The following is a 20,855-nucleotide window of genomic DNA, read 5'->3' on the forward strand; positions in this document are numbered from 1 at the left end:
TAGCATTTTCTCTAGGAAGCTTCATATGAAGCTCAGCACAGTGACCTAAACCCTCAGGCCACACGGCTCAGACCAGGGTTCTCTACCCAACAACCAGCCAAAATGCCCCAAATGCCCCCATAACCATCTGACTGTTAAAGATGGACTTAAAATAGTTTATATGGAAGGACACGTAAGTACAGCTATATACTCAGCGAAATTTAAACTTTGCTTTAAAATCCATTGCAGAGAGTATTTTATTACCTATTTCCTTTTGTGATGGTGGAGACTGAGCCCGACTGCACATGCAAGCCACTGATCTCCCTTACAGCACAGCTGCAACCCTTACACAGAGGTCTGGTTATGCTGCTTTTTTAAATGATTGTTTTGAAGTCGTTAAACTATTCAATTTTATCAGGGCTGAGTTTTAGAATGGGACTACACTCTGGCCTTTTGGATTTTCAAAAAAAGACATTATCACCTCACAGATTTGAAGACTGTTAAATCTACTACCTCTAAATGCTATAGAATTAATCTCAATCTAAAGTACTGTAGTCTTGAGAATTCACTGTCTTAAGATGTAGTTACCTAAATTAAACTAAAGAAAGTTTCAAGTAAATAACATTATAAAAATTGACAAAAATTTTTCAGGAAAAAAAAAACAGGAAGCAGCAAGGAAAGCACCAATGTTTGCAGAGGAACTCAGATGGACAAAAATTATCTGGAGAGCACGTGGGTGACTAGAGCTGCAAACACTGTGGTCACAATGACCTTGTACAGACGTCTAAAACACACTTGTTTAAACATGAGTCAGAACATTCTGTGAAAAGACTGTGATGAGCACACATGCACTGCTCATCTCAAATGATGTTTAATGAAGCAAGGTTGCTATTAATATTTCATAAGATCAGGACATTTATGTTAAAAGGGGATTCTAGAGACTAAATAAAATGTATCCCCTTGTATTTATCATCACTAAAAAATAAATTATAAAGCAAAGAGAACTTCAGTTTCTGTGACTAAATATTACATCATCACATGCCCCCTGGTGATGAATACACAAATAATCAGACTATGCAGGTATAGATTTAAGGAATGTATACTATGCAGCCATCTAAAGGCCATTTTTTAAGTGAACCTTTCTAATTACTTGAAATCTCCATGATACTATATGACAAACAATACAAAGTAATAAGGTACTTTTTCTAGTGATATTTAAATGTGTGTACAAGAAAAAAAAAAGACAAGAAATAATTATTTTTCTTTTAGTAACAGGGCTGGGGGTGATAAAATTTCTTAAGTTCTGAATTGTCCAATATTAGACAATTAGACAGAGTTCTTTCTATAATTATTAATATAACAAAACATTCCACAGGCTAAGGAAACAACAAATGAAGCAGAGACATCCCTATAAACTATACCCAAGGGCATTCTGTGAGACGACAAACAGTATTATACACTAAAGGTGAACTACATAAGAACCTGGGAGGGTCTCTTACACAGCTTAGTGGTTACGAGCTAGGATCTGAGGACAAAGTCCTATGTTCAAACCCTGGTACTGAACCTTGGGCAAGTTCCGTAACTTTGCTAAGCCTCCCTCTGTAAAATTGGAACATTAATAGTACCTGCCTCAAGGTAATACTAGAATTACATAAACCGATATATACGATAAACTCGGTGGGGTCTAACAGTAGAGCCAAGATGAGCAGAAACATCATTGCCCTCAGCAGTCAGCCATGGTAGCTAAGTGACCAGTTCACACCACAGCTTTCCTCTGGGTGAGAACTTGCAAGTCAGCTTGAATTGATACAAATCCTAATCTAAAACATCCCATTTGTTTCCAACAAGGGTGAAAATAGGTTTTAATTCAATTTTAGTTAAAAATCTGCTCAATGAGACATGATGAGATTTTTATCTCAAAAAAGTGCTCAGTTAAGGACTGTGAACTCCTGTCAGAAAACTCATTGATCATTAAAGTGTGTGGATTTTAATGCCCAAACTTATTTGTAAGACACATGAATAATCCAAGGTATTACAGAATTAGGACTATAAATTTCACTAACTTCCATGAATTTATATTCCCTTACACCTTGGTTGAAGGAAGTGACAATGAGTTCAAAGGAGAGAAAGGGTTTGCTCTAAACATAACCTTTTCAGCTGCTCTCCGGTAAGCTCGCGTACGGAATCTGAGAAACACAGAATCTCTGAGGAACTGCAAATAAGGGTCAAAGCCAGGGGGACGCAGGCCAGCGCCCAGATTGGAAGGGAATGAGCTCTCCACCAGGGTACTGATCAACTGGCAAAAGGCCCGAGTCAAGGGGTATTCTTCACATCGTGACTCTATTTCATTAAGTTCAACCTTTAAAGAAAAGAATAAAAAAAAATTAGCAATACAAATATGAAATACAAAGCATTTTGCTAACACTAACTCATTAATAATGATATATCACCACACAAAAAATTAACAAAGTACTTCCTACTTAGCAGAAAAGACAAAGTGTATCAATCACATATTATCTCAGCCTTGAAATAAAGTTTACACACTTCTTTTAAAAATAAGGAGACAGCACACCAACTGGTTATACACATGAGTGACATTATACAGACTGAGCACATTATATTTAGGAATATACATGTATATACATAAACCTTCTGACCTCCACACACATAACAAGAGACATGTGTGCCTAGGCATACACATTACCATACAGTAAATAAATAATGATAAAAGGAGTTCTGTCTCTATTTCAGCACTCTAAAAGTAAATATATCCAATTTAAAAATTACAGAAATTTAATAGTATACAAATAACCTCTCACAATCTTATTTTGTAAGATTCTTATAATGTAAGAATTAATGAATACAGCGTTGAAACTAAAAAAGAAAACCTTACCTCAATACCAATAGCTTGCCTCTGGCTTGGAACCCTGACAGTCTGCAGTATCTGGAAGGAAGAAGAAACGCATGTCAGGACCATCCTTGTTCATCAATAAGCAGTAATGGCACTGCACCATTCCCGTAGGCATCACTCTATCTATAGGAGTGATCACCAAGAAGTCCCTGACCAACTAACTCTTCAGGAGTTCTGGCAGATAGAATTCTAACAAACAGAAAACTGTAAAGATCTAAGAGCACACAATTCACTTTTCTCAGCAAATTCCTCTCAGATAATCTGGAATTTGCTCTTGAAAAGAACTTAGAGAACCATACCCATGTTTAAGACACTCTGCTCACAACCAGTCATGCATAACCAAGAAATAACTTGAGAAGAGGCAAGTTTGTGATCAGTTCTTCCTGACCACACTACAGGCCTTCAGTGCTCTACAGTAGAATAAACCACACTTATTCATGATACTTCACTTGTCTGACAGTTAAGGGGCTACTACTATGTAGATTACAAACAACAACGAACAAAAAGTAGCTGACTTTTAGAAAAGAAATCATCACTGAGATGTCGAATACCATGCAACCCTAAACCTACCCTTCTGTGATGGTGTAAATGGGTGGAAGTCAAGAGTTCCTGCTATCATAGTGCCACTTCTGCCCAATATGAGCCTTTGTGTCTACAGGGAAAAATCATCCAGTTGCTGTGAAAATTTCTGTAAAACTTATCCAACAGCTGGATGGCCCTTTAATGGCTAAAGCCATAAAAACAGAAAGCTACTTAAATGCTTCACTTTGGGTAGGAAAGGCACAGAGGAAAAGGAAGAGTATAGAAAACATGAATATCTATTTCCTGCATTTAATAGGTAGAGATATGTCAGAAGGCTGGTCTAAAGACAAACATGGACAGCTGCATTTTAAGGGGCCATGTAAAGATGGAAAATACAGCCGAACAGTGGTGGTGCATGCCTTTAGTCCCAGCACTAGGGAGGCAGAAGCAGGCAGATCTCTGTGAGTTCGAGGCCAGCCTGGTCTATAAGACCTAGTTCCAGGACAGGCTCCAAAAGCTATAGAGAAATCCTGTATCGAAGAAGAAGAAAAAAAAAAAAAGATGGAAAATACAGAAAGAGTCTGGACTATACATACTATTGTGTTTTCTTTAAATTTTTTGACTGTACATGAGCTAACTACAGTAAAACACTTTATTACGAAGGCTGTTAAGTTTAACCAACATTAAGTTTTCTTGAATTAGAAATTTGAGTCTAGGGCTGGAGAGATGGCTCAGTGGTTAAGAGCATTGCCTGCTCTTCCAAAGGTCCTGAGTTCAATTCCCGGCAACCACATGGTGGCTCACAACCATCTGTAATGAGGTCTGGTGCCTTCTTCTGGCCTGCAAGCATACATGCAGACAGAATATTGTATATATAATAAGTAAATAAATAAATATTTAAAAAAAAAAAAGAAATTTGAGTCTAAGGATGTATTGCTTTGGAAAAGCGGTTCTGCTTTTCTTTCCACAGAATATGAGAATCTATGGATTGCTTCCAGATTAATATGATTTGATCACACAATACCCCTTGAAACAACGGTCCCTTTAATACAGCATCCACGACAGCTCCAGGACTGCTGAGATGAGTCAACCACACAGGATACCCCAACCAAGATTTAACATAATTCTACATTTTCTCAAGATCCCCATAAGATTAACAATGCCCCTTATCAGCAGGAAGCAATATAGAAAACTACAACCAAATATCCCAAAATATTATTTATAAATGTTTGTTTTCATTTAAAGGGTTTTGGTTGTAAATGATTAGTAATCATAGTCAATCTCTTTCAAAAGAAAAAAGAGGGATACAATATAGAAATGATGAAAAAAAAGGTAGATCATTGAATCTATGTTAATTCAAAAAAAATTTTAATCTCAAAATACTTTATACTGGTATGGATTTTGGTTTATTGATACAAACTTAAGGCCAATTTTGTTATACTGTATGTATATTTTCTACTCTTGTTTCAGGTATTATGTTTATGTAGCTTATTTAAAAACATAATGTATCGTTAAGAGACACAATTTAATAGTCATCTATAATAGTCAAACTTATAGTAATGCTAGATTTTTAAGGTAATACAGAGATTATTTCAGATAGAAAATCTTCAAACACTTCAAAAACCTACAGAATATGGCATTTAAAATGTTTTAAGAACTTAGACTTTTCTCAAGAGTGAGCCACGTCTGCTTCTGGCACACCAATTACTTCAAGACGAAGATGAGCATCGAAGAAGCTCCTTATGGAGTTTGCTTTCAATGTGGCAAGGCTAGCCATTTGGGTAAGAAACTGCTCTTGCCTGTACTTCTTGACTGTATGCTGTATAAAATGGACATGCAGGACCCACAGGAAAATGATCACTAAACTTTGCCAAAACAAAGCAGGATGGTCCTTCAGAGTTCCTGCTTCACAGAGGAAACTGCCAGACATTCTGCAGGACACAGAAGAAAATGACTGACAATCTGCAAATATAGACAGGACAGTCTTTCAAATTTCCTGCTTCACTGAAAAGTCTGCCAGACACTATGGAAAATGGATGTCCCAACATTATGAGAGAATTCTGGGTGACTGTCCAGGCAGTCAGATATCACTGTCATTTCTAGAGTTTTGGAAGTTGCTTACAATGCACTTCCCAGATACTTGGCAATATTATATCCTCCTGGGGTTGTTGATGGAATTGAAGACTAGAGTGTTATAATTAATATAGTTTATATATATAGTTTTCCTTCATTATGATAAACAATAAATTAAATATAAAACGTTAGACTCAAAAAGATAGGATAGATAAAAGAATTTTTCCCCCTATGACAGGGTTTCTCTGTATAGCACTAGTTGTCCTGGAACTAGCTCTTGTAAACCAGGATGGCCTTGAACTCAGAGATCTGCCTGCCTCTGCCTTCCAAGTGTTGGGCTTAAAGGCATGCGCCACCATCACCTGGCTTAGAATATTTTCTTTAATCTTGCCAAATACAAATAGACTAAATACCATAACTTTATATATATTACATTCTTACTTGATAATTGTTTTATATAATTTTACTATGTTAAAGTTAATTAGACAGAAAAGGAGAAATGATGTATGCTGTGAATACATTTTATTGCCAATAGTTAATAAAGAAGCTTATTTGGCCAACAGGCAGGCAGAATAGAGCCAGACGGAAAATCCAAGCAAAAATAAAGGGAAAAGGAGACACCATTCTCAGGGGAAGCAAGATGTGAGGTAACAAGCCACGAGCCTCTTGGTAAATAATAGATAGGAGTTATTTTAGGTTGTAATAAGCCTGATGCCAAGCAGTGGTGACAAACACCTTTATTCCCAGCACTCAGGAAACAAAGGCAGGCATTTCTGTAAATTCAAGGACAGTCTGGTCTACAGCCTAGTCTAAAGAATGAGTTCTATAACAGGCTCCAACGCTAAAAAGAAACCCTGTCTCAGAAAAAAAAAAAAAAACAACAACAATAATAATTATAATAAGTCTAAGCTAATAGGTCAAACAGCTTGTAATTAATATTAAGCCTCTGAGTGGTTATCTGGGAACTGGTAGGCGGGAGAGGAAGTTCCAGTTACAGTAGTATCTCACTGACCTTGGGAGGTAAGATTTTTAAAGTTACTGAAAGAACCTACCTTCAGAAACTTAGTAAGGTTGTGAACCATAAGAAAATAACCTAGACTATATGTTTTTAATGCTATGCTTGGCTCCCAAACCCTAACTTCCTACATGCGAATGCCCTGAAACACTGCTCCAACCAGATGCTCTTGCTTCTACAGTATAATCATTCTCCAAATCATACAAATAAGAGAGTTCATGGCACTACCTGAGTGTATTCCAATGACTGCCAAAGTGAAGCAGCAATTTCAGGAGACTTTCCAAAGGCTGCAAGTGTCTTCAGTAGCTCAGCTTTGAGAACTGGGGGAATACTGCACTGCAGGAGCCCCAGAATCACCACGACAGGCGTCCACTGTGGATGCTCACAAAGCGCCAAGCGAGCATTTTCACTCTGAGGTTTGAACACAAAACAAGAAAGCTATTTTACTTGTTTATCTAGGGTTTTCTGTTTGGTTTTATGAGATGTCTCTTACTATGCTGCCTATACTCCACCTCCACTAACTCAAGCCATCCTCCTGACTTGGCCGCCTGAACAGATGTGAATAGAGGAACCTACTACCAAGTCTGGTACATTTAATACATACTAAAACAAAGAGAGTCCATCATTTAGCTTGAAGCCTATTGGTAGATTAAATTAGATTCCTCATGGAAGGAATGGAAGATAAATTTCAAATAATTTCTTTGGCAGACCGAGGAGCAAAAAATACTACTATAAACATATAAATAGTCTGTTTCCTAGGGTGACATAAATCTTAGGCACTTTTAAGTTCTTTCTACATACAGTATTATGACACTAAAATATATCTGATTCATGAATGAGTCAACAAATACTTTTCCTGAGAAAAAGAATGAAAAATATTTTATAAATGATAACTATGCTTTATTTCAATAAGACATTATAATAAATTTGATATTTAATGCACAATAACACCAAATATGATTAGAAAATCAAAACCTAAAAAATACATTTCTATATTCCAGACAAAATGTCAACCTGAGCAGTTCATTTTGCTCTGGTAATCAACACTAATTTCTAAGTTGTGAAAATGATTAGATAACTGTAACTTTCTTTTAATGAAAACTATTCTTGTTGAACAAATATATATCAATACATGTGTCTATCTCAGAACCTCTTCTAGAATTACTTTCTAGAACCCTGGTTCTCAACTGTCCTAATGCTGTGACAGATCCTTTACTACAGCTCCTCACATTGTGGTGATCCCCCACTATAAAATTATTTTCATTGTTACTTCCTAACTGTAATTTTGCTATTAAATGTAAATATACTTGTGTTTTCCAATAGTCTCAGGAGACCCCTGTGAAAGGGTTGTTCAACTCCCCCAAAGGGATTGCAACCCGGTTTCAGAACCACTGTTCGAGAAGGATGCACACACAACTGACTACTTTCCTCTCTTGACTACTTTCTTACGTGTTCAGGCTATAATTTTCAAATTAAGACTGTGCTAGTGAACAGAACTAGCAAAAATTATGCCCTCTGAAGTCTAGGAAACAAGAGCATAAGGATGAATGCTACGTATGTGCTAAATATATCATAACATTAACCACTAAAAGAAAATGTTTGGCCACTTAAGATGTCACCAGGCTACAGCATAAAACAAATCATTCTATGGATGGACTACCTACCCAAGTAATGATAGTAGATGTTAGCTGCAGAAAAGCAATCAGTCCATCCTGCTCTTTTTGGGTGATACCACGTGAAGGAAGGTGGCGGTACTGGACACTATCTGCACTCGGCAGGTCCTTTCGGAGATGTTCATGGTAAAGCAGTAAGGAGTGAAAGAAATGCTCCCAGGATACAGGACTGCCGCCCGCTCCCTGAATGTTTTCAACTGAAAAGAAAAGCAACATAGAGTTTTCTTTTAAAAATGGCCTATCTGGATTCAAAGGAAGAAGCCTGCCTACCGCATGAGAGGCAGCAGGGCGAGAGGTTGGCCCTCTACGAAAGGCCCGGCAGTCTGCTGGCAGCTCAAGGACAATGTAATTTAGAATGACACCAGTCTGCGGCTGTCCTCTGTCCTAAGTCATCAGCGCTGCTCTGCCCAGGTAAGTAGTGTGCTCAAAGGGGTCAGAATTCTTTTTGGTTCTTTTTTGACTAGACCTAAGGATGGGGTAGAGCCCAAAAAATGTGACTTTGCATGCCATTTACCTGCTTCCTACCCAGAAGTTCTCAGTGCTGTAAATGTAAGAAAACTGCTACTTTTTCAGACCAAATAATTCACAAGGGACAAGCTTGAGTGCTCATAAAAAGACAGCTGTAGCACAGATCTATAAATTATACTATTCCACTACATACCAAGCACTGTGGGACAGAGAACCACAAATAAGACAAGCAAGCCCTGACAGAGTAGCCAATATGCTGGCTTGGGAGACAGGCGTGTCTTTATTAATCATGGCTCCCTCAACTTGTCACCAGGGGTATTTTAAAGCTTAACTTCTCCAAACTTATCTTCTCCACAAACACACAGCAGATATTTAGTTTCTTTTCCCTTTTAGCAGTATATCTGGCTTAATTTAGGTCTAAAATTAAATTAAGTCTGAAATATATCTGGCTTAATTTAAGTCATTCTAAAAATTAGTAATAAGAAAATAAGTATTGATGAGGGCAAATTACAAAAATCAAATTTAGCTATACATGATGACTTATACCTATAACTCTAGTAGTCTGAAGGCTGAGGGAGGAGGATGGTGACAGGTCTGGGGCCATCCTGGGCTTTCAACCGAGTTCTAAGACAGCTTAGGCTATGGAGTGAGACCCCATCTTAAAACAAAGTAAAGCCAAACAAAAACCTCCACTGCAAGGAAATATACTTGGTCTTATATATCAGATGTGTTCTCAGAGAACAACATATATGGCTTCAGACTTGTTACACTTAACTGTATTTAACAAGATAAATGGCAAAATCCCCCAATCTGAGACCATAATCAAAGCATTACCATGCATAAAAATGACCAGTGTAACTCTTTCCCTCAGTATTATAAATGCAATTTATACCTATGGTAGAATCTACACATCAGTACAAGAACATAAGAGTGTAAAAACAAATCTGGTGCAGACTGCCCTTACCGTGACTGCTACCATTGACTTTGAGCAGGCTGAAACAGTAGTGGGCACACTGAGGTCCATTGGCCAAGCCCTGGAGCATTTTTAAATAAGGAATATAAATAGTTGGCGGCAACAGGTCACCCATTTGTCTAACAAACTTTGACAAGACAACCTGAAATTAAGAAAAAAAAACTTATAGAAAATGTACCTTAACTTTAAGGTAACATGGACAGCTAATAAAAACCACACAAAAACTAAAACAAATTCAGCGCTGTGATTTAATTCATTGCCACAAAAAAAAAGTAACTGCTATTTTATTTATGAAAAACTTAAATATATTTCTTAAATAAAAGAAGAAAAGTGATGATTTCTAAATAACTTATTACCTGTGTTCAAATCTCTTCAACAGCCAAATCAGAGAGTAAAAATAAAAAGCTCTAAAACTCACCTGGCGCTGAGGAGGTCGCTGATGAGCCACTCCCAGGTAGGAGCCCATGATCGTTGGAGTCTGCAGGGGCTCTGAGGGACACCAGTATTCCAGAGCAAGCTCCAAATGGAAAGGGTTCTTTTTATATAGTTCACCAATCTGCAAAGAATAAGCAAAAACTATAGAGAAATGTTTACAACAAAAAAATTACAGAAATAAAAAAGCACCTTAGTATTGAATTCTTCTGCAAAAAATTTTCCAAGATTCAAGAAAAATAATGGAACAGAAAAGAGATTTTAAAAGAAAAAATTCTCTCTCCAGCAGAATGACTTACCAGGAGCATTAAGTGTTCCAGGTCCCTCCTAAGTGAGATAGGGGGCTCGTTTCCCATCTGGATGCTCATGTGAATCATTCGAGCATCTTCATCCGCCCGATTCTTCAGCTGCTTCACCTTTGTATGTATTAGACAAGGCTTAATGCAAATATCTTATGCATTGGTTAATAACAAAATCAAGAAACTAGGTAACTAAGAGTAACAATATATAAGAAACATCACTTAAACACCTGTATATTTTAGCAATATAAAAAATACAATAGAAATTTCACTAAAATACTTAAGATTATAATATCTTAAGTATCACAGGGAACCAAAGAGATCGTTCAATAGGTAAAGACACCTGTGCCAAGTCTGCCCACCACAAGATGGTGGAAAGAATCAACTCCTACAGGCTGTTCTGATTTCCACTCCTCCCTATCCTGTCTATTATAACATGCTCATGCCCACATATACACACACAATAAATAAATAAGTAATAAAATGTAAAAAAAAAAGTTACCACAAAATTTTCCACTTCACAGAAATTGAGATTAATGTCTCTCAAGAGAGACATCACTATCATTTGGCGTGGATCATCTCCAGTGAAGTATTATCCTAAATACTGAATGAAACTTCACATCCCTAGAACTACTAAGAACATGTTACCGTGATGTAACAAGCAAAACTCATAACCCAGCATGCTGTGAACATTATACTCTGGCTGAAAATGTAAACTAATGCTAATGAAACAAGAAATTACTTTGTGCTAGGGGAAAAAAACACAGTTATAGCTGCAAGTTCCACTATTCCTTTCTCAATATTCAATAGAAAATAGGCAAAGCATGGAAAGACTTGAATAACAATTCCAGCTAATTAATGATGAACAATCCATAGAGTAGCTCTCTTCCATTTTCACAAACCATACTACTAAGAAAGGCCACAGTAAGTGCTTTAAAGCAAACCTCAACATTAAAGCAATCCAGTGAAGTATATTCTCTGACTCTGAGGATCTGACTAGAAACTAGTAAGAAAAATGAGTAGAAGTCTCCTAAGTATTTAAAAATTAAACAACACACACACTCTCTCTCTCTCTCTCCCAGTGACCAAAGTCAAATCAGGGAAAATGCAAAAAGAAATTAAACGGGGCCCGGCAGTAGGGCGCACACCTTTAATCCCAGCACTTGGGAGGCAGAGGCAGGCGGATCTCTGTGAGTTCGAGACCAGCCTGGTCTACAAGAGCTAGTTCCAGGACAGGCTCCAAACCCACAGAGAAACCCTATCTTGGAAAAAAAAAAAAAGAACTGGGTGATAAATTGTTTCCCTTGCCCAAGACATTTCTGACTCTTATACCACAATTCCCTCAACTTTCACCTTCTCAGACAATCATCATCTCTCCACAATCAAATACTCAAGCAGATATTAATTAGAAGAAATTTCAACCTTAACCTTTCTAAGGGTTCCTTTCCCTAGTTATGAAATAAAAGCATGAGCAGGCTTCTTCCCACTTCAACTGTTTGCTCACCTTCGTCTTTAGAGTTGCTGAAGTCTCGACTTACCTGTTGATCCTGACCATTCTAGCCCTTCACTGAGCTAACCTTAGCCTACAGAAACCTACTGTCATTTACTGCCTGATCTGCGAGGAGGTGCAACTGCAGTCTACACATTTCTTCATACACAATTTGTCTATGAGGAAGAGAGTGCCTTACTCATTTGGCTGCTTAGTGTTTCTTTTCTTTGTCCTTTTCTCTTTTGAGAAGAGGGGTTTAGAGCACTCCATGTACACGATCTAGCCCTATCTGTTTGCTTCACACCTAGCACAGTACCCGGACCACAGGAGAAACACAACGAACAGGTGCGTGCTGAGATGACAGGTCAGTGCCACCCCATCTGGCTATGTTTATTTCCTCATATGTACATCCTTACATGTACACTGAGGTTCATCTGCATACCACAAATTAAAAGTCTAAACAATTATCTATAAAAGGAGATTTTTCACTATGCCTCTTCCAAATCAGGTATAAAAATACTGTAGTCCCTGGGCCGGGCGGTGGTGGCGCACGCCTTTAATCCCAGCACTTGGGAGGCAGAGGCAGGCAGATCTCTGTGAGTTCGAGGCCAGCCTGGTCTACAAAGGGAGTTCCAGGACAGGCTCCAAAGTTACAGAGAAACCCTGTCTCGAAAAACCAAAAAAAAAAAAAAAAAATACTGTAGTCCCTTGAAATTCATAAAGAATTTCAACACCACCTGAGGATACCAAGAATCTACGGATACTCAAGTCCCTTATACAAAATAACAAAGTAGTTGAATACATCATACATACATTTTCCCATATACTCTTTAAGCCATCTCAAGATGGCTTAAAATACCTAACATAAATAATACAAACAGTTGCTATTCTATATTGTTTAGGAAATAATGGGGGGAAAAAGTCTATATAGTTTCAGCATAGACATTTTTGTTTTGTTCTCTGTGTAACAGCCCTGGTTACCTTGGAACTCTTTGTAGACCACCTAGAACTCATGGAAATCCACCTGTCTCTGCCTCCAGAGTGCTGGGGACCAAAGGTATGAGCCACCATGCCCAGCTTAGACACAATCCTTCTAAGCCTGAAAATTTCAAGTCAAAGCTGGCTGATTCTGAAGACACAGAACACATGAACACATGGAAAACCAAGACTATTAGCAAGGCACCTTCAGCACTAGGGTTCCTGCTGCCCAGGGTACCAGAAATTAACAGTAATCACCTACCCACAGAGGGATTTTCATCAACCTACTACTTCTGTGTTCTCAGTGTCCAATGCTCCTTCTGAAAGGGTTATATCGTTTACTGTTCAAACTGCACTTGTAATAGATCACTGCCAGATCTTAGTCTGCACTGACTTTATTAGTTGAAGTTAGTCAAAACAGTTTTAAACTGTTTTTCTTTTTTTTATATATTTATCTTTGTGTTTCTTTTTTTAAAAAGATTTACTTATTTATAGTGTATACAGTATTCCGCCTGCCTGCAGACCAGAAGAGGACATCAGATCTCATTACAGATGGTTGTAATCCACCATGCGGTTGCTGGGAATTGAACTCAGGACCTTTAGAAGAGCAGGCAGTGCTCTTAACCACTGATCCATCTCTCTAGCCCTGCACTGTCTTAAAAAGCTCATTTTATAGTGTTATACTTACTTTCATTGGCATAAATGCAAGGAAGTCTGTAATGAGATTATGGGTTCTGCGAATGTAAAATTCTTCCTGATAGAAGTTTTCAGATAGCACCACAGACTCGGTGAGGAACAAGAAGACGCTATCAGCAATGGCAAGTTCAGCAATTGCTTCATCAGCTTCCGTGAACTCAGCCAGGGCTAGAAAGATTTAGAATATAAAAAGCAAACTGAGAAAAAGTCTTTAACCCAAGTTCTATCCCATGACATTTTTCCAGCCTCCTAACCGGTGCTATGCACAAAATAAGATTACACAGAATTGTCATGAACTCACAAACTCCAAATATACTGAAAGAGTACATCTGAAACACATGAAGCTGGTGCGGTGGTTCACATTTTTAGTCCCAGCACTCAGTAGGCAGAGGTTGGTGGACCTCTATGAGCTTCAGGCTAGCCTGGTCTACATAGCAAGCTGCAGGCCAGTCAAAACTACATAGTGAGAACTTGTCTCATAAATAAATAAATAAATAAATAAATAAATAAATAAATAAATAAATGGGAGCAAACATGTTCTTCCTATGAGTGACCTCTGACCTGTTAGGAGATGAATAATGTTAACACTGATGTAGTCAGAGAGCTCTTATGCAAGCATTAGCATCCTAAAACAATACAAGAGCTTTAATTCTACTGAAATCTCCAGGGTCATACAGGAACAAAGGAAAAGTCATGAGTGAGGAACAAAACCTAGACATGACTGATTTCGTTACTCTACTCATCTGGCAATCTACAAATAAAAGCTTAAATCGTAATTCAAAGATGTATGGTAGTCTACTTGGGATTTTTTTAAACATCTGGATATTTCCAAGCTATCCATAAACAGACAAAAATGAGCCTTACCATGCATGGTCATCACGCCATTTCTAAGACTAACATTTCATTTCAACTACACTGCTCAATTTTCCACACATACTAAATTACAGAAACTCCAATTTAACACTTTACCTTTAAGTGTTTAACATGCAACTCAAAAGATACTAAAAAAAAAAATAAAAAATTATATATAAAAAATACCATTATCATATCTTTCAAAATAATTCTTCAGTTTCAAATATACAATGGTCAAACACAGCTGTGTCATCCAGACTGTGAAATGTCTTGATTTGGTTTGGAGTTTTGTTTTGTTTGGGCTCTGTAATTTTTTGCAGACTGTTTGAACTGGGAACTAGACACAGTCTACAAACTGCAGTTAACTAATACACCACAGCTACACCTATGTCCCTTTTATTTTTGTTTCATTCTTTACATGTCCCATAATGGGACACGGTGTTCCTTCCAGTGGTGCATGTCATCTTGCCCACTCTGAAAATGCTACAACTTGGTAGAGTTTCATTTAGAGATGTTGATAAGATGTCAAATTATCATGGGGGCTGAAGAGATGGCTCTGAGGTTAAGGGCACCGGCTGATCTTCCAAAAGACTCGGGTTCAACTGGCAGCACCACATGACAGCTCACAACTGCCTGTAACTCCAGTTCCTGGGGACCCGACACCCTCACACAGACAAAAACACAGGCAAAACACTAATATTCTGTAGACAGAAGTTTCTATAAGGTTAATATATATTAAACATGTCATATTAATAATAATATAGAGTACTAACTCTAGAAAAAGGTTTCATCTACCTTCCTGTATGTGATTTTGGGTTTGAGCCTCTATCAGTTTTGTGCAGTGAACCATGAGCACGCCTAATAATGACCTTTGAAGTCTCCAAAAGGAGGCTGGGAGCCCACAATGACAATTCCTCTAGGACTATGATATCACCACTAAGCTGAAAAATACCACCTAAAGATCAGCTTTGGAGTATAAACTGCTCAGAACAATTTCAAGGTGACTAGCTGAGATGATCCAGCCTTAGAGACTACTCTAGCCAGGAATTTAGACAAGCCCTGCACTTTCCCATTACACAGAGACTGGACAACAATAGATACAGCTGCCTCTCCCAGGACTTGACAATTAACCCTAAAATTTTCTCTTCAAGATCCCCTAAAGATACCACTGCCCCCAGATAGCAGGAAGTAAATTTGAAAATACAATGTCTACATTCCTGAGGGGTAGGGTGGGTAGGTTTTGGTCATTCAATGGGTTATGGATATTTGTCATTTTTAGGGGGGTTGGTTACAAATTGTTATTGGTAATGGTTAGAAAAAAAGCTAAACAAAGGAAAATTAGATTCAAGATTCTTGTTTTGAAAAAAGGGAGGATATAGACATAAGATAAAAAGGTATACTATTGAATCTACTTTTAAAAAGCAACTACTAATTTTAAATGTTTTACACTGCATTAGATTTTTGTATATTGTATACAAATTTTGTATATTGATACAAATTTGAGATTAATTTTGTTAGAATATACTGTACATACATTTCTACTCTTGTTCAAGGTATTGTACTGATACAACTCATTTAACAATGTAATGCAAATTTCTAGTCTTTGAAAATTATTACCAACTGTTTAGGATAATAAGAAAATGTAGGCTAATAGCTAATCTCCTATTATAATCAAACTTGTAGTCACATAGAGTATGTTTTCAAGGTCAAACAAAGATATATTTTAGATAAGTCACCTTCAAACACTTCAGAGATCTACAGAATGTGGCATTTAAGATGTATTAATAACATAGGTTCTTTTCTCGTTTTTATGACAATGAGACATGTCTGCTTCTGGCAGTACCAATCTACTTCAGAGAAGATGACAGGCATCAAAGGAACTCCACATGGAGCTTGCTTGCTTTCTTTTTTTTTTTTTTTTTTTTTTTTTTGATTTTTCGAGACAGGGTTTCTGTGTGGTTTTTGGAGCCTGTCCTGGAACTAGCTCTTGTAGACCACGCTGGTCTCAAACTCACAGAGATCCGCCTGCCTCTGCCTCCCGAGTGCTGGGATTAAAGGCGTGCGCCACCACCACCCGGCTGGAGCTTGCTTTCTTTGTAGCAAAAAATAAGCCACTGGCAAAGACAGTGCCCTTAGTTCAACTGCTGACAGTATGCTGTCCTAATTGGACAAGCAGGACACAAAAGAGAGTGACTACCAAACCTTGCCCAGACAAGTCCTTCAAAAACCCTGCTTCACAGAAAAGTCTGTCAGATATTCTAGGCTTGTAGGTTAAAGATGGATACCCCAACATTGCAGAAGAACTTTGGGTGGCTGTCCAGGCAGCCAGTTGTTTCTGTCATTTGTTACATTTTTGGGGAAGTTGCTTGCTTGGACTTCCTGCTTACTCAGTTAATATTATTTCCTTCTTTGGTCCCTGAGGGAGTTGAAGAATAGATAGTAATAGTTAAAATTTTCCTTGTCTACCTGATGCAGAAAACAAGTTGTGATAGAAAGTAAATTCGGTACAAGACTTTGGACTCAGTAAGAAGGGATAGATATGGAGTATTTTCTCTGAATTTGTCAAATGTAAGTGGACTAGACATTGCTGATACTATCTATTGCCTGTATATATCGTATACAGTCATTGTACTTATTGTGTATAGTTTTGCTTATGCTTTCTTTTATTTTAGACAAAAAAGGGGAAATGTAGTGGTATTTCATTTGTATTCTAATAAATAAAGCTTGACTGAAGTTCAGAGAGTAAAACAGCCACACTGGTTAGCCATACAGACCAGGCAGTGGTGACACACACCTATTAATACCAGTAGCCACACTAGTTAGCCATAGAAGTGATGCAAATGGTGGCTCACGCCTTTAATCCCAGCACTTGGGAGGCTGTTCTCTGTGAGTTCAAGGCCAGGCTGGTCTTCAGAGTGAGTTCCAGCATAGTCAGAGATACACAGAGAAACCATGCCTGGATAAAATAACAAAAAGACTGGAGAAAACCTGCTATGTTGTTTATTCTGTCCCACGGTCCTAGAGACCAAATACATAGTCTGCTGCTAAGTATATTTTCAGTGTCCTCTGTAAGATTAAGAATACATAAGGAAAAGAGTCTCATTAAGAGGGAAATGAATTATCTGGTTGTCTTTCTTATAAGTTCCTCTACGTAGCCCTGGCTAGCTTTAGACAAGCAATCTGTCTGCCTCTGCCCAAAGAGTTGTGCATATAAGTGTAAGGGTAAGACTAGTTAGGTTTTGGGGGTTCTCTTGTTTCTTTTTGAAGATTTATATTTTATTTTCAACTCTGTGTATGGAGGACTAAACACGGAGTGCAGGGACCCAGAGGCACTGAATTCCCTAGAGTAAGCTGCCGCAAATGGCTGCTAGAAACTCAAGTCTTCTACAAGAACAGCACAACTCTTAACTATTGAGCCATCTCTTTAGTCCTCGTTTGTCTTTTTAGTTTATATTTTGAAATAAATTCTATATACCCACCCATAGCATTTGAACTAGAAAACAAAGTATATCATTCTTGAAAAGAAGTTAGCATTAAAAGTACAAGGGTTTAGTGCTGCGTTTTCTCAGATGTGTCAATACACTTTGCTCTTATTTATTCCCCACTTAACTATACATTCCCCTGCATCTCTATTGCTGGTTCCCTTCCTGCCCTTACTCCATCTGTTTTCGTGTCAAGTGAATTCCACTACCTATGCCATTGCCTGCACTATTCCTTCTACTTTCAACACACATGTGCATACACACACACCCCTAAATGTTTTCATGAGAGTTTGTGATATTTTGCTTATCATAATAGTAAGTTCTATCCATTTTCCTACAAATGTCATGATTTTGCTTTTCTTTACGGCTGAAAAACAATCCCATGGTCGATACAGCACATTTTATAAAACAATATTCTTAAATCCTTATAACTAATAGTGATACTAATGTTTAAAAAAATCATTAACAGGGGGCTGGAAAAATGGCTCAGTGGCTGCTGTTCCAGAGCACCCAAGTTCAATTCTCAGCACTTACATGGTGGCTCACTTCAGTTTCAGGGGATCTGACACACCTGTACACAGACATGCATGCAGGCAAAATATCAATGTACATTAAAAAAAAAAAAAAGTAACAACTCAGTTTAAAATGCTTAGGATGGGAATAAAGTTGAGTAGAGAGAACATGCTAAACAAGCCCAAAGCCTCAAATTCAGCTCTGAGCACCAAATAGAGAACCGTAACAGTACTGACTGTTAAAACTGATAAGAATATGAACATGAAACCTAAGAGGTTTAAGTAGCGAAAACCTGGTACTATAAACCGGGACCGTAATTCCTAGGCTATCCTTACACATTACTCTAGGGCACACTCAATTGTGCCTCTTAGGATTGGGAATAAAAAGCTGGAGCAATGCATCAGTGGCTAAGAGCACTTGCTGCTCTTTCAGAGAGGGCTGGAGTTCAATTCCCAGCACCAAGTCAGACAGAACCCAACTGCTTGTAAGTCCGGCTCCAGGGGACTCAACACCCTCTTTTGACCTCTGCATACACATGCACATATATACACAGACATACACACATATACATAAATAAAGATTAGGTTTGAAAAATTATGGTATAAAAATATGATCATCATGGTTATCAAAATGGATCAGCAGGTAAAGGCACCTGAGCCAAACCTGATGACCTAAGATGATCTCTGAGACTCACAAAGTGGAGAGAAGTAACTCCTACAAGTTGTTATTTGGCCTTGTGTGAATAGATACACACTCATACACATATAAATGCATGTACACAAAAAAATAAATAATTCTTTATAAAAAAAATTCTGGGGCTGGAGAGATGGCTCAGTGGTTAAGAACATTGCCTGCTATTCCAGAGGTCCTGAGTTCAATTCCCAGCAACCACATGGTGGCTCACAACCATTTGTAATGAGGTCTGGTGCCCTCTTCTGGCCTGTAGGCATATACACAGAATATTGTATACATAATAAATAAATAAATATTTTTTAAAAATTCTGATAATACACCTACTTAAAGTTGGTTAATTTTGTGTCATAAAAATAGTAAATTAAAGAATTAGAAATGAAAAAGATGTAATATGTAGGTAAGAAATTTGTAGACAAATATAAAAATCTAATCAGTTATCTACTCACTGTAATTTTTTTTTAATAAACTGTACAAAGAAAAGGCTCCTAACAGCAGAGACTGTTTCTGCAAACCCCTTGGAAACAATGTAATACTGATGGACAAGATGTAAAATGATGTGACCGATAGGATAATGATACCTACTGAAACACACACAGGCTGTCTCAGGGGGACTTTAAGGCTGGGAAAGTGGGTGAAGCTGCGCCCTAGCATTGGTGAGTCAGACTCTGGGTTCACTCAACTGCCAGTATCAGAACAAAACACTGACATGGATGTAAAATGTCAACTTGATTGGAGTTGGAATCAGAGAGACAACTCTGGGCATGTCTTTTGAGGACACTTCCAGAGTGGCTTTCTTGTTGTTTTGATTTGGTTTGGGTTTGGTCATTGAGGCATCATCACTACTACATCCCTGACTGGCCTGGAACATGCTTTGTAGACCAGGCTGGCCTTGAACAAGAGATCCGCCTGCCTCTGCCTCCAAAACACTGGGACTAACTCCAGACTTTAGATGAGGAAAGACCCACCTTGAATGTGAAAGTACCATACCACAGGCTAGGAGAAAAGACAGAAAACTGGCACGTGCCACAGTGCCCCCCTCGTCTGGACTGCAGACAGGCCATCAGTTCGTCCTCCTGGCTGCTGTGCCCTATCTGCCACAACTGCATCCTCACGAGCTACAAGAACCAGATACCCTTCTTTCCTTCAACTGCACCTTGGTCAGTCACCAATACACAGACACCACCTACAGAAGTGACTTTTTTTGTATTTCAAGTTACAATGGAAGCATAGCTTGCATTTGACAAGGGAAACCACTTAAATCATAGTATCAAGAAAGTAGACAGCAAAATAGGATGCCCTGTATAGTAACACTGGTTTAAGCCAACTCCCCTATCTATGCTTGATTGATCCAAATATCTCCTTTCCAACACACCAAATTTACAAAACTAAATTTTCAGTTGGATACAATGTGGAAAAGCTTGTGAACAAAATCAAGAATGAAAATGAAAAAAGATTTTAAAAATAGCAATTAGACGGTGTGGTGGTAAATACTTAATAATCCAGCACTCTGAAGGTAGAGCCAGAAGGATCAGTAGTTCAAGCACACCCTCAGTTACATAGCTTGGGGCCAGCCTGAAGTACACGAAGCCCTGTTTAAAAAAGAACTAGGAATGTAGCTTACTGGCAGAACCCTTATCTGGCACACATGAAGAAGATTCTAGGTACAATCATCAGCACCCAAGAAAGAAACAAAAATCGGTGTGACTCAGCCTGCTGGAATTTTCAACTTTTAACTTACTCTGAAGGTTAAAGAGCTCTGCCACTAGATCCAAGAAAGGAAAGTAACCTATGAAGTTCTTCTCTGAGA

The 20,855-nt window shown here is 38.0% G+C and overlaps 1 protein-coding gene across 2 annotated transcripts in view; it reads right to left on the reverse strand.

Annotated features, from left to right (window-relative positions):
* The window catches only part of Nup205 (nucleoporin 205), a 67,912-nt gene that overhangs the window by 35,030 nt on the left and 12,027 nt on the right, over positions 1-20,855 (reverse strand). For both annotated transcript variants that reach the window (XM_057776194.1, XM_057776185.1), the window contains exons 8-15: positions 13,501-13,676; positions 10,346-10,462; positions 10,033-10,170; positions 9,606-9,756; positions 8,165-8,370; positions 6,729-6,911; positions 2,873-2,923; positions 2,129-2,338 (exon numbers count right to left, since the gene is read on the reverse strand). In XM_057776194.1, the coding sequence (XP_057632177.1) occupies positions 2,129-2,338; positions 2,873-2,923; positions 6,729-6,911; positions 8,165-8,370; positions 9,606-9,756; positions 10,033-10,170; positions 10,346-10,462; positions 13,501-13,676 (1,232 nt within the window). The remainder of the gene's footprint in view (positions 1-2,128; positions 2,339-2,872; positions 2,924-6,728; positions 6,912-8,164; positions 8,371-9,605; positions 9,757-10,032; positions 10,171-10,345; positions 10,463-13,500; positions 13,677-20,855) is intronic.

The sequence above is a fragment of the Chionomys nivalis genome, chromosome 1 (genome assembly GCF_950005125.1).
Source record: "Chionomys nivalis chromosome 1, mChiNiv1.1, whole genome shotgun sequence".
Taxonomy (NCBI): domain Eukaryota; kingdom Metazoa; phylum Chordata; class Mammalia; order Rodentia; family Cricetidae; genus Chionomys; species Chionomys nivalis.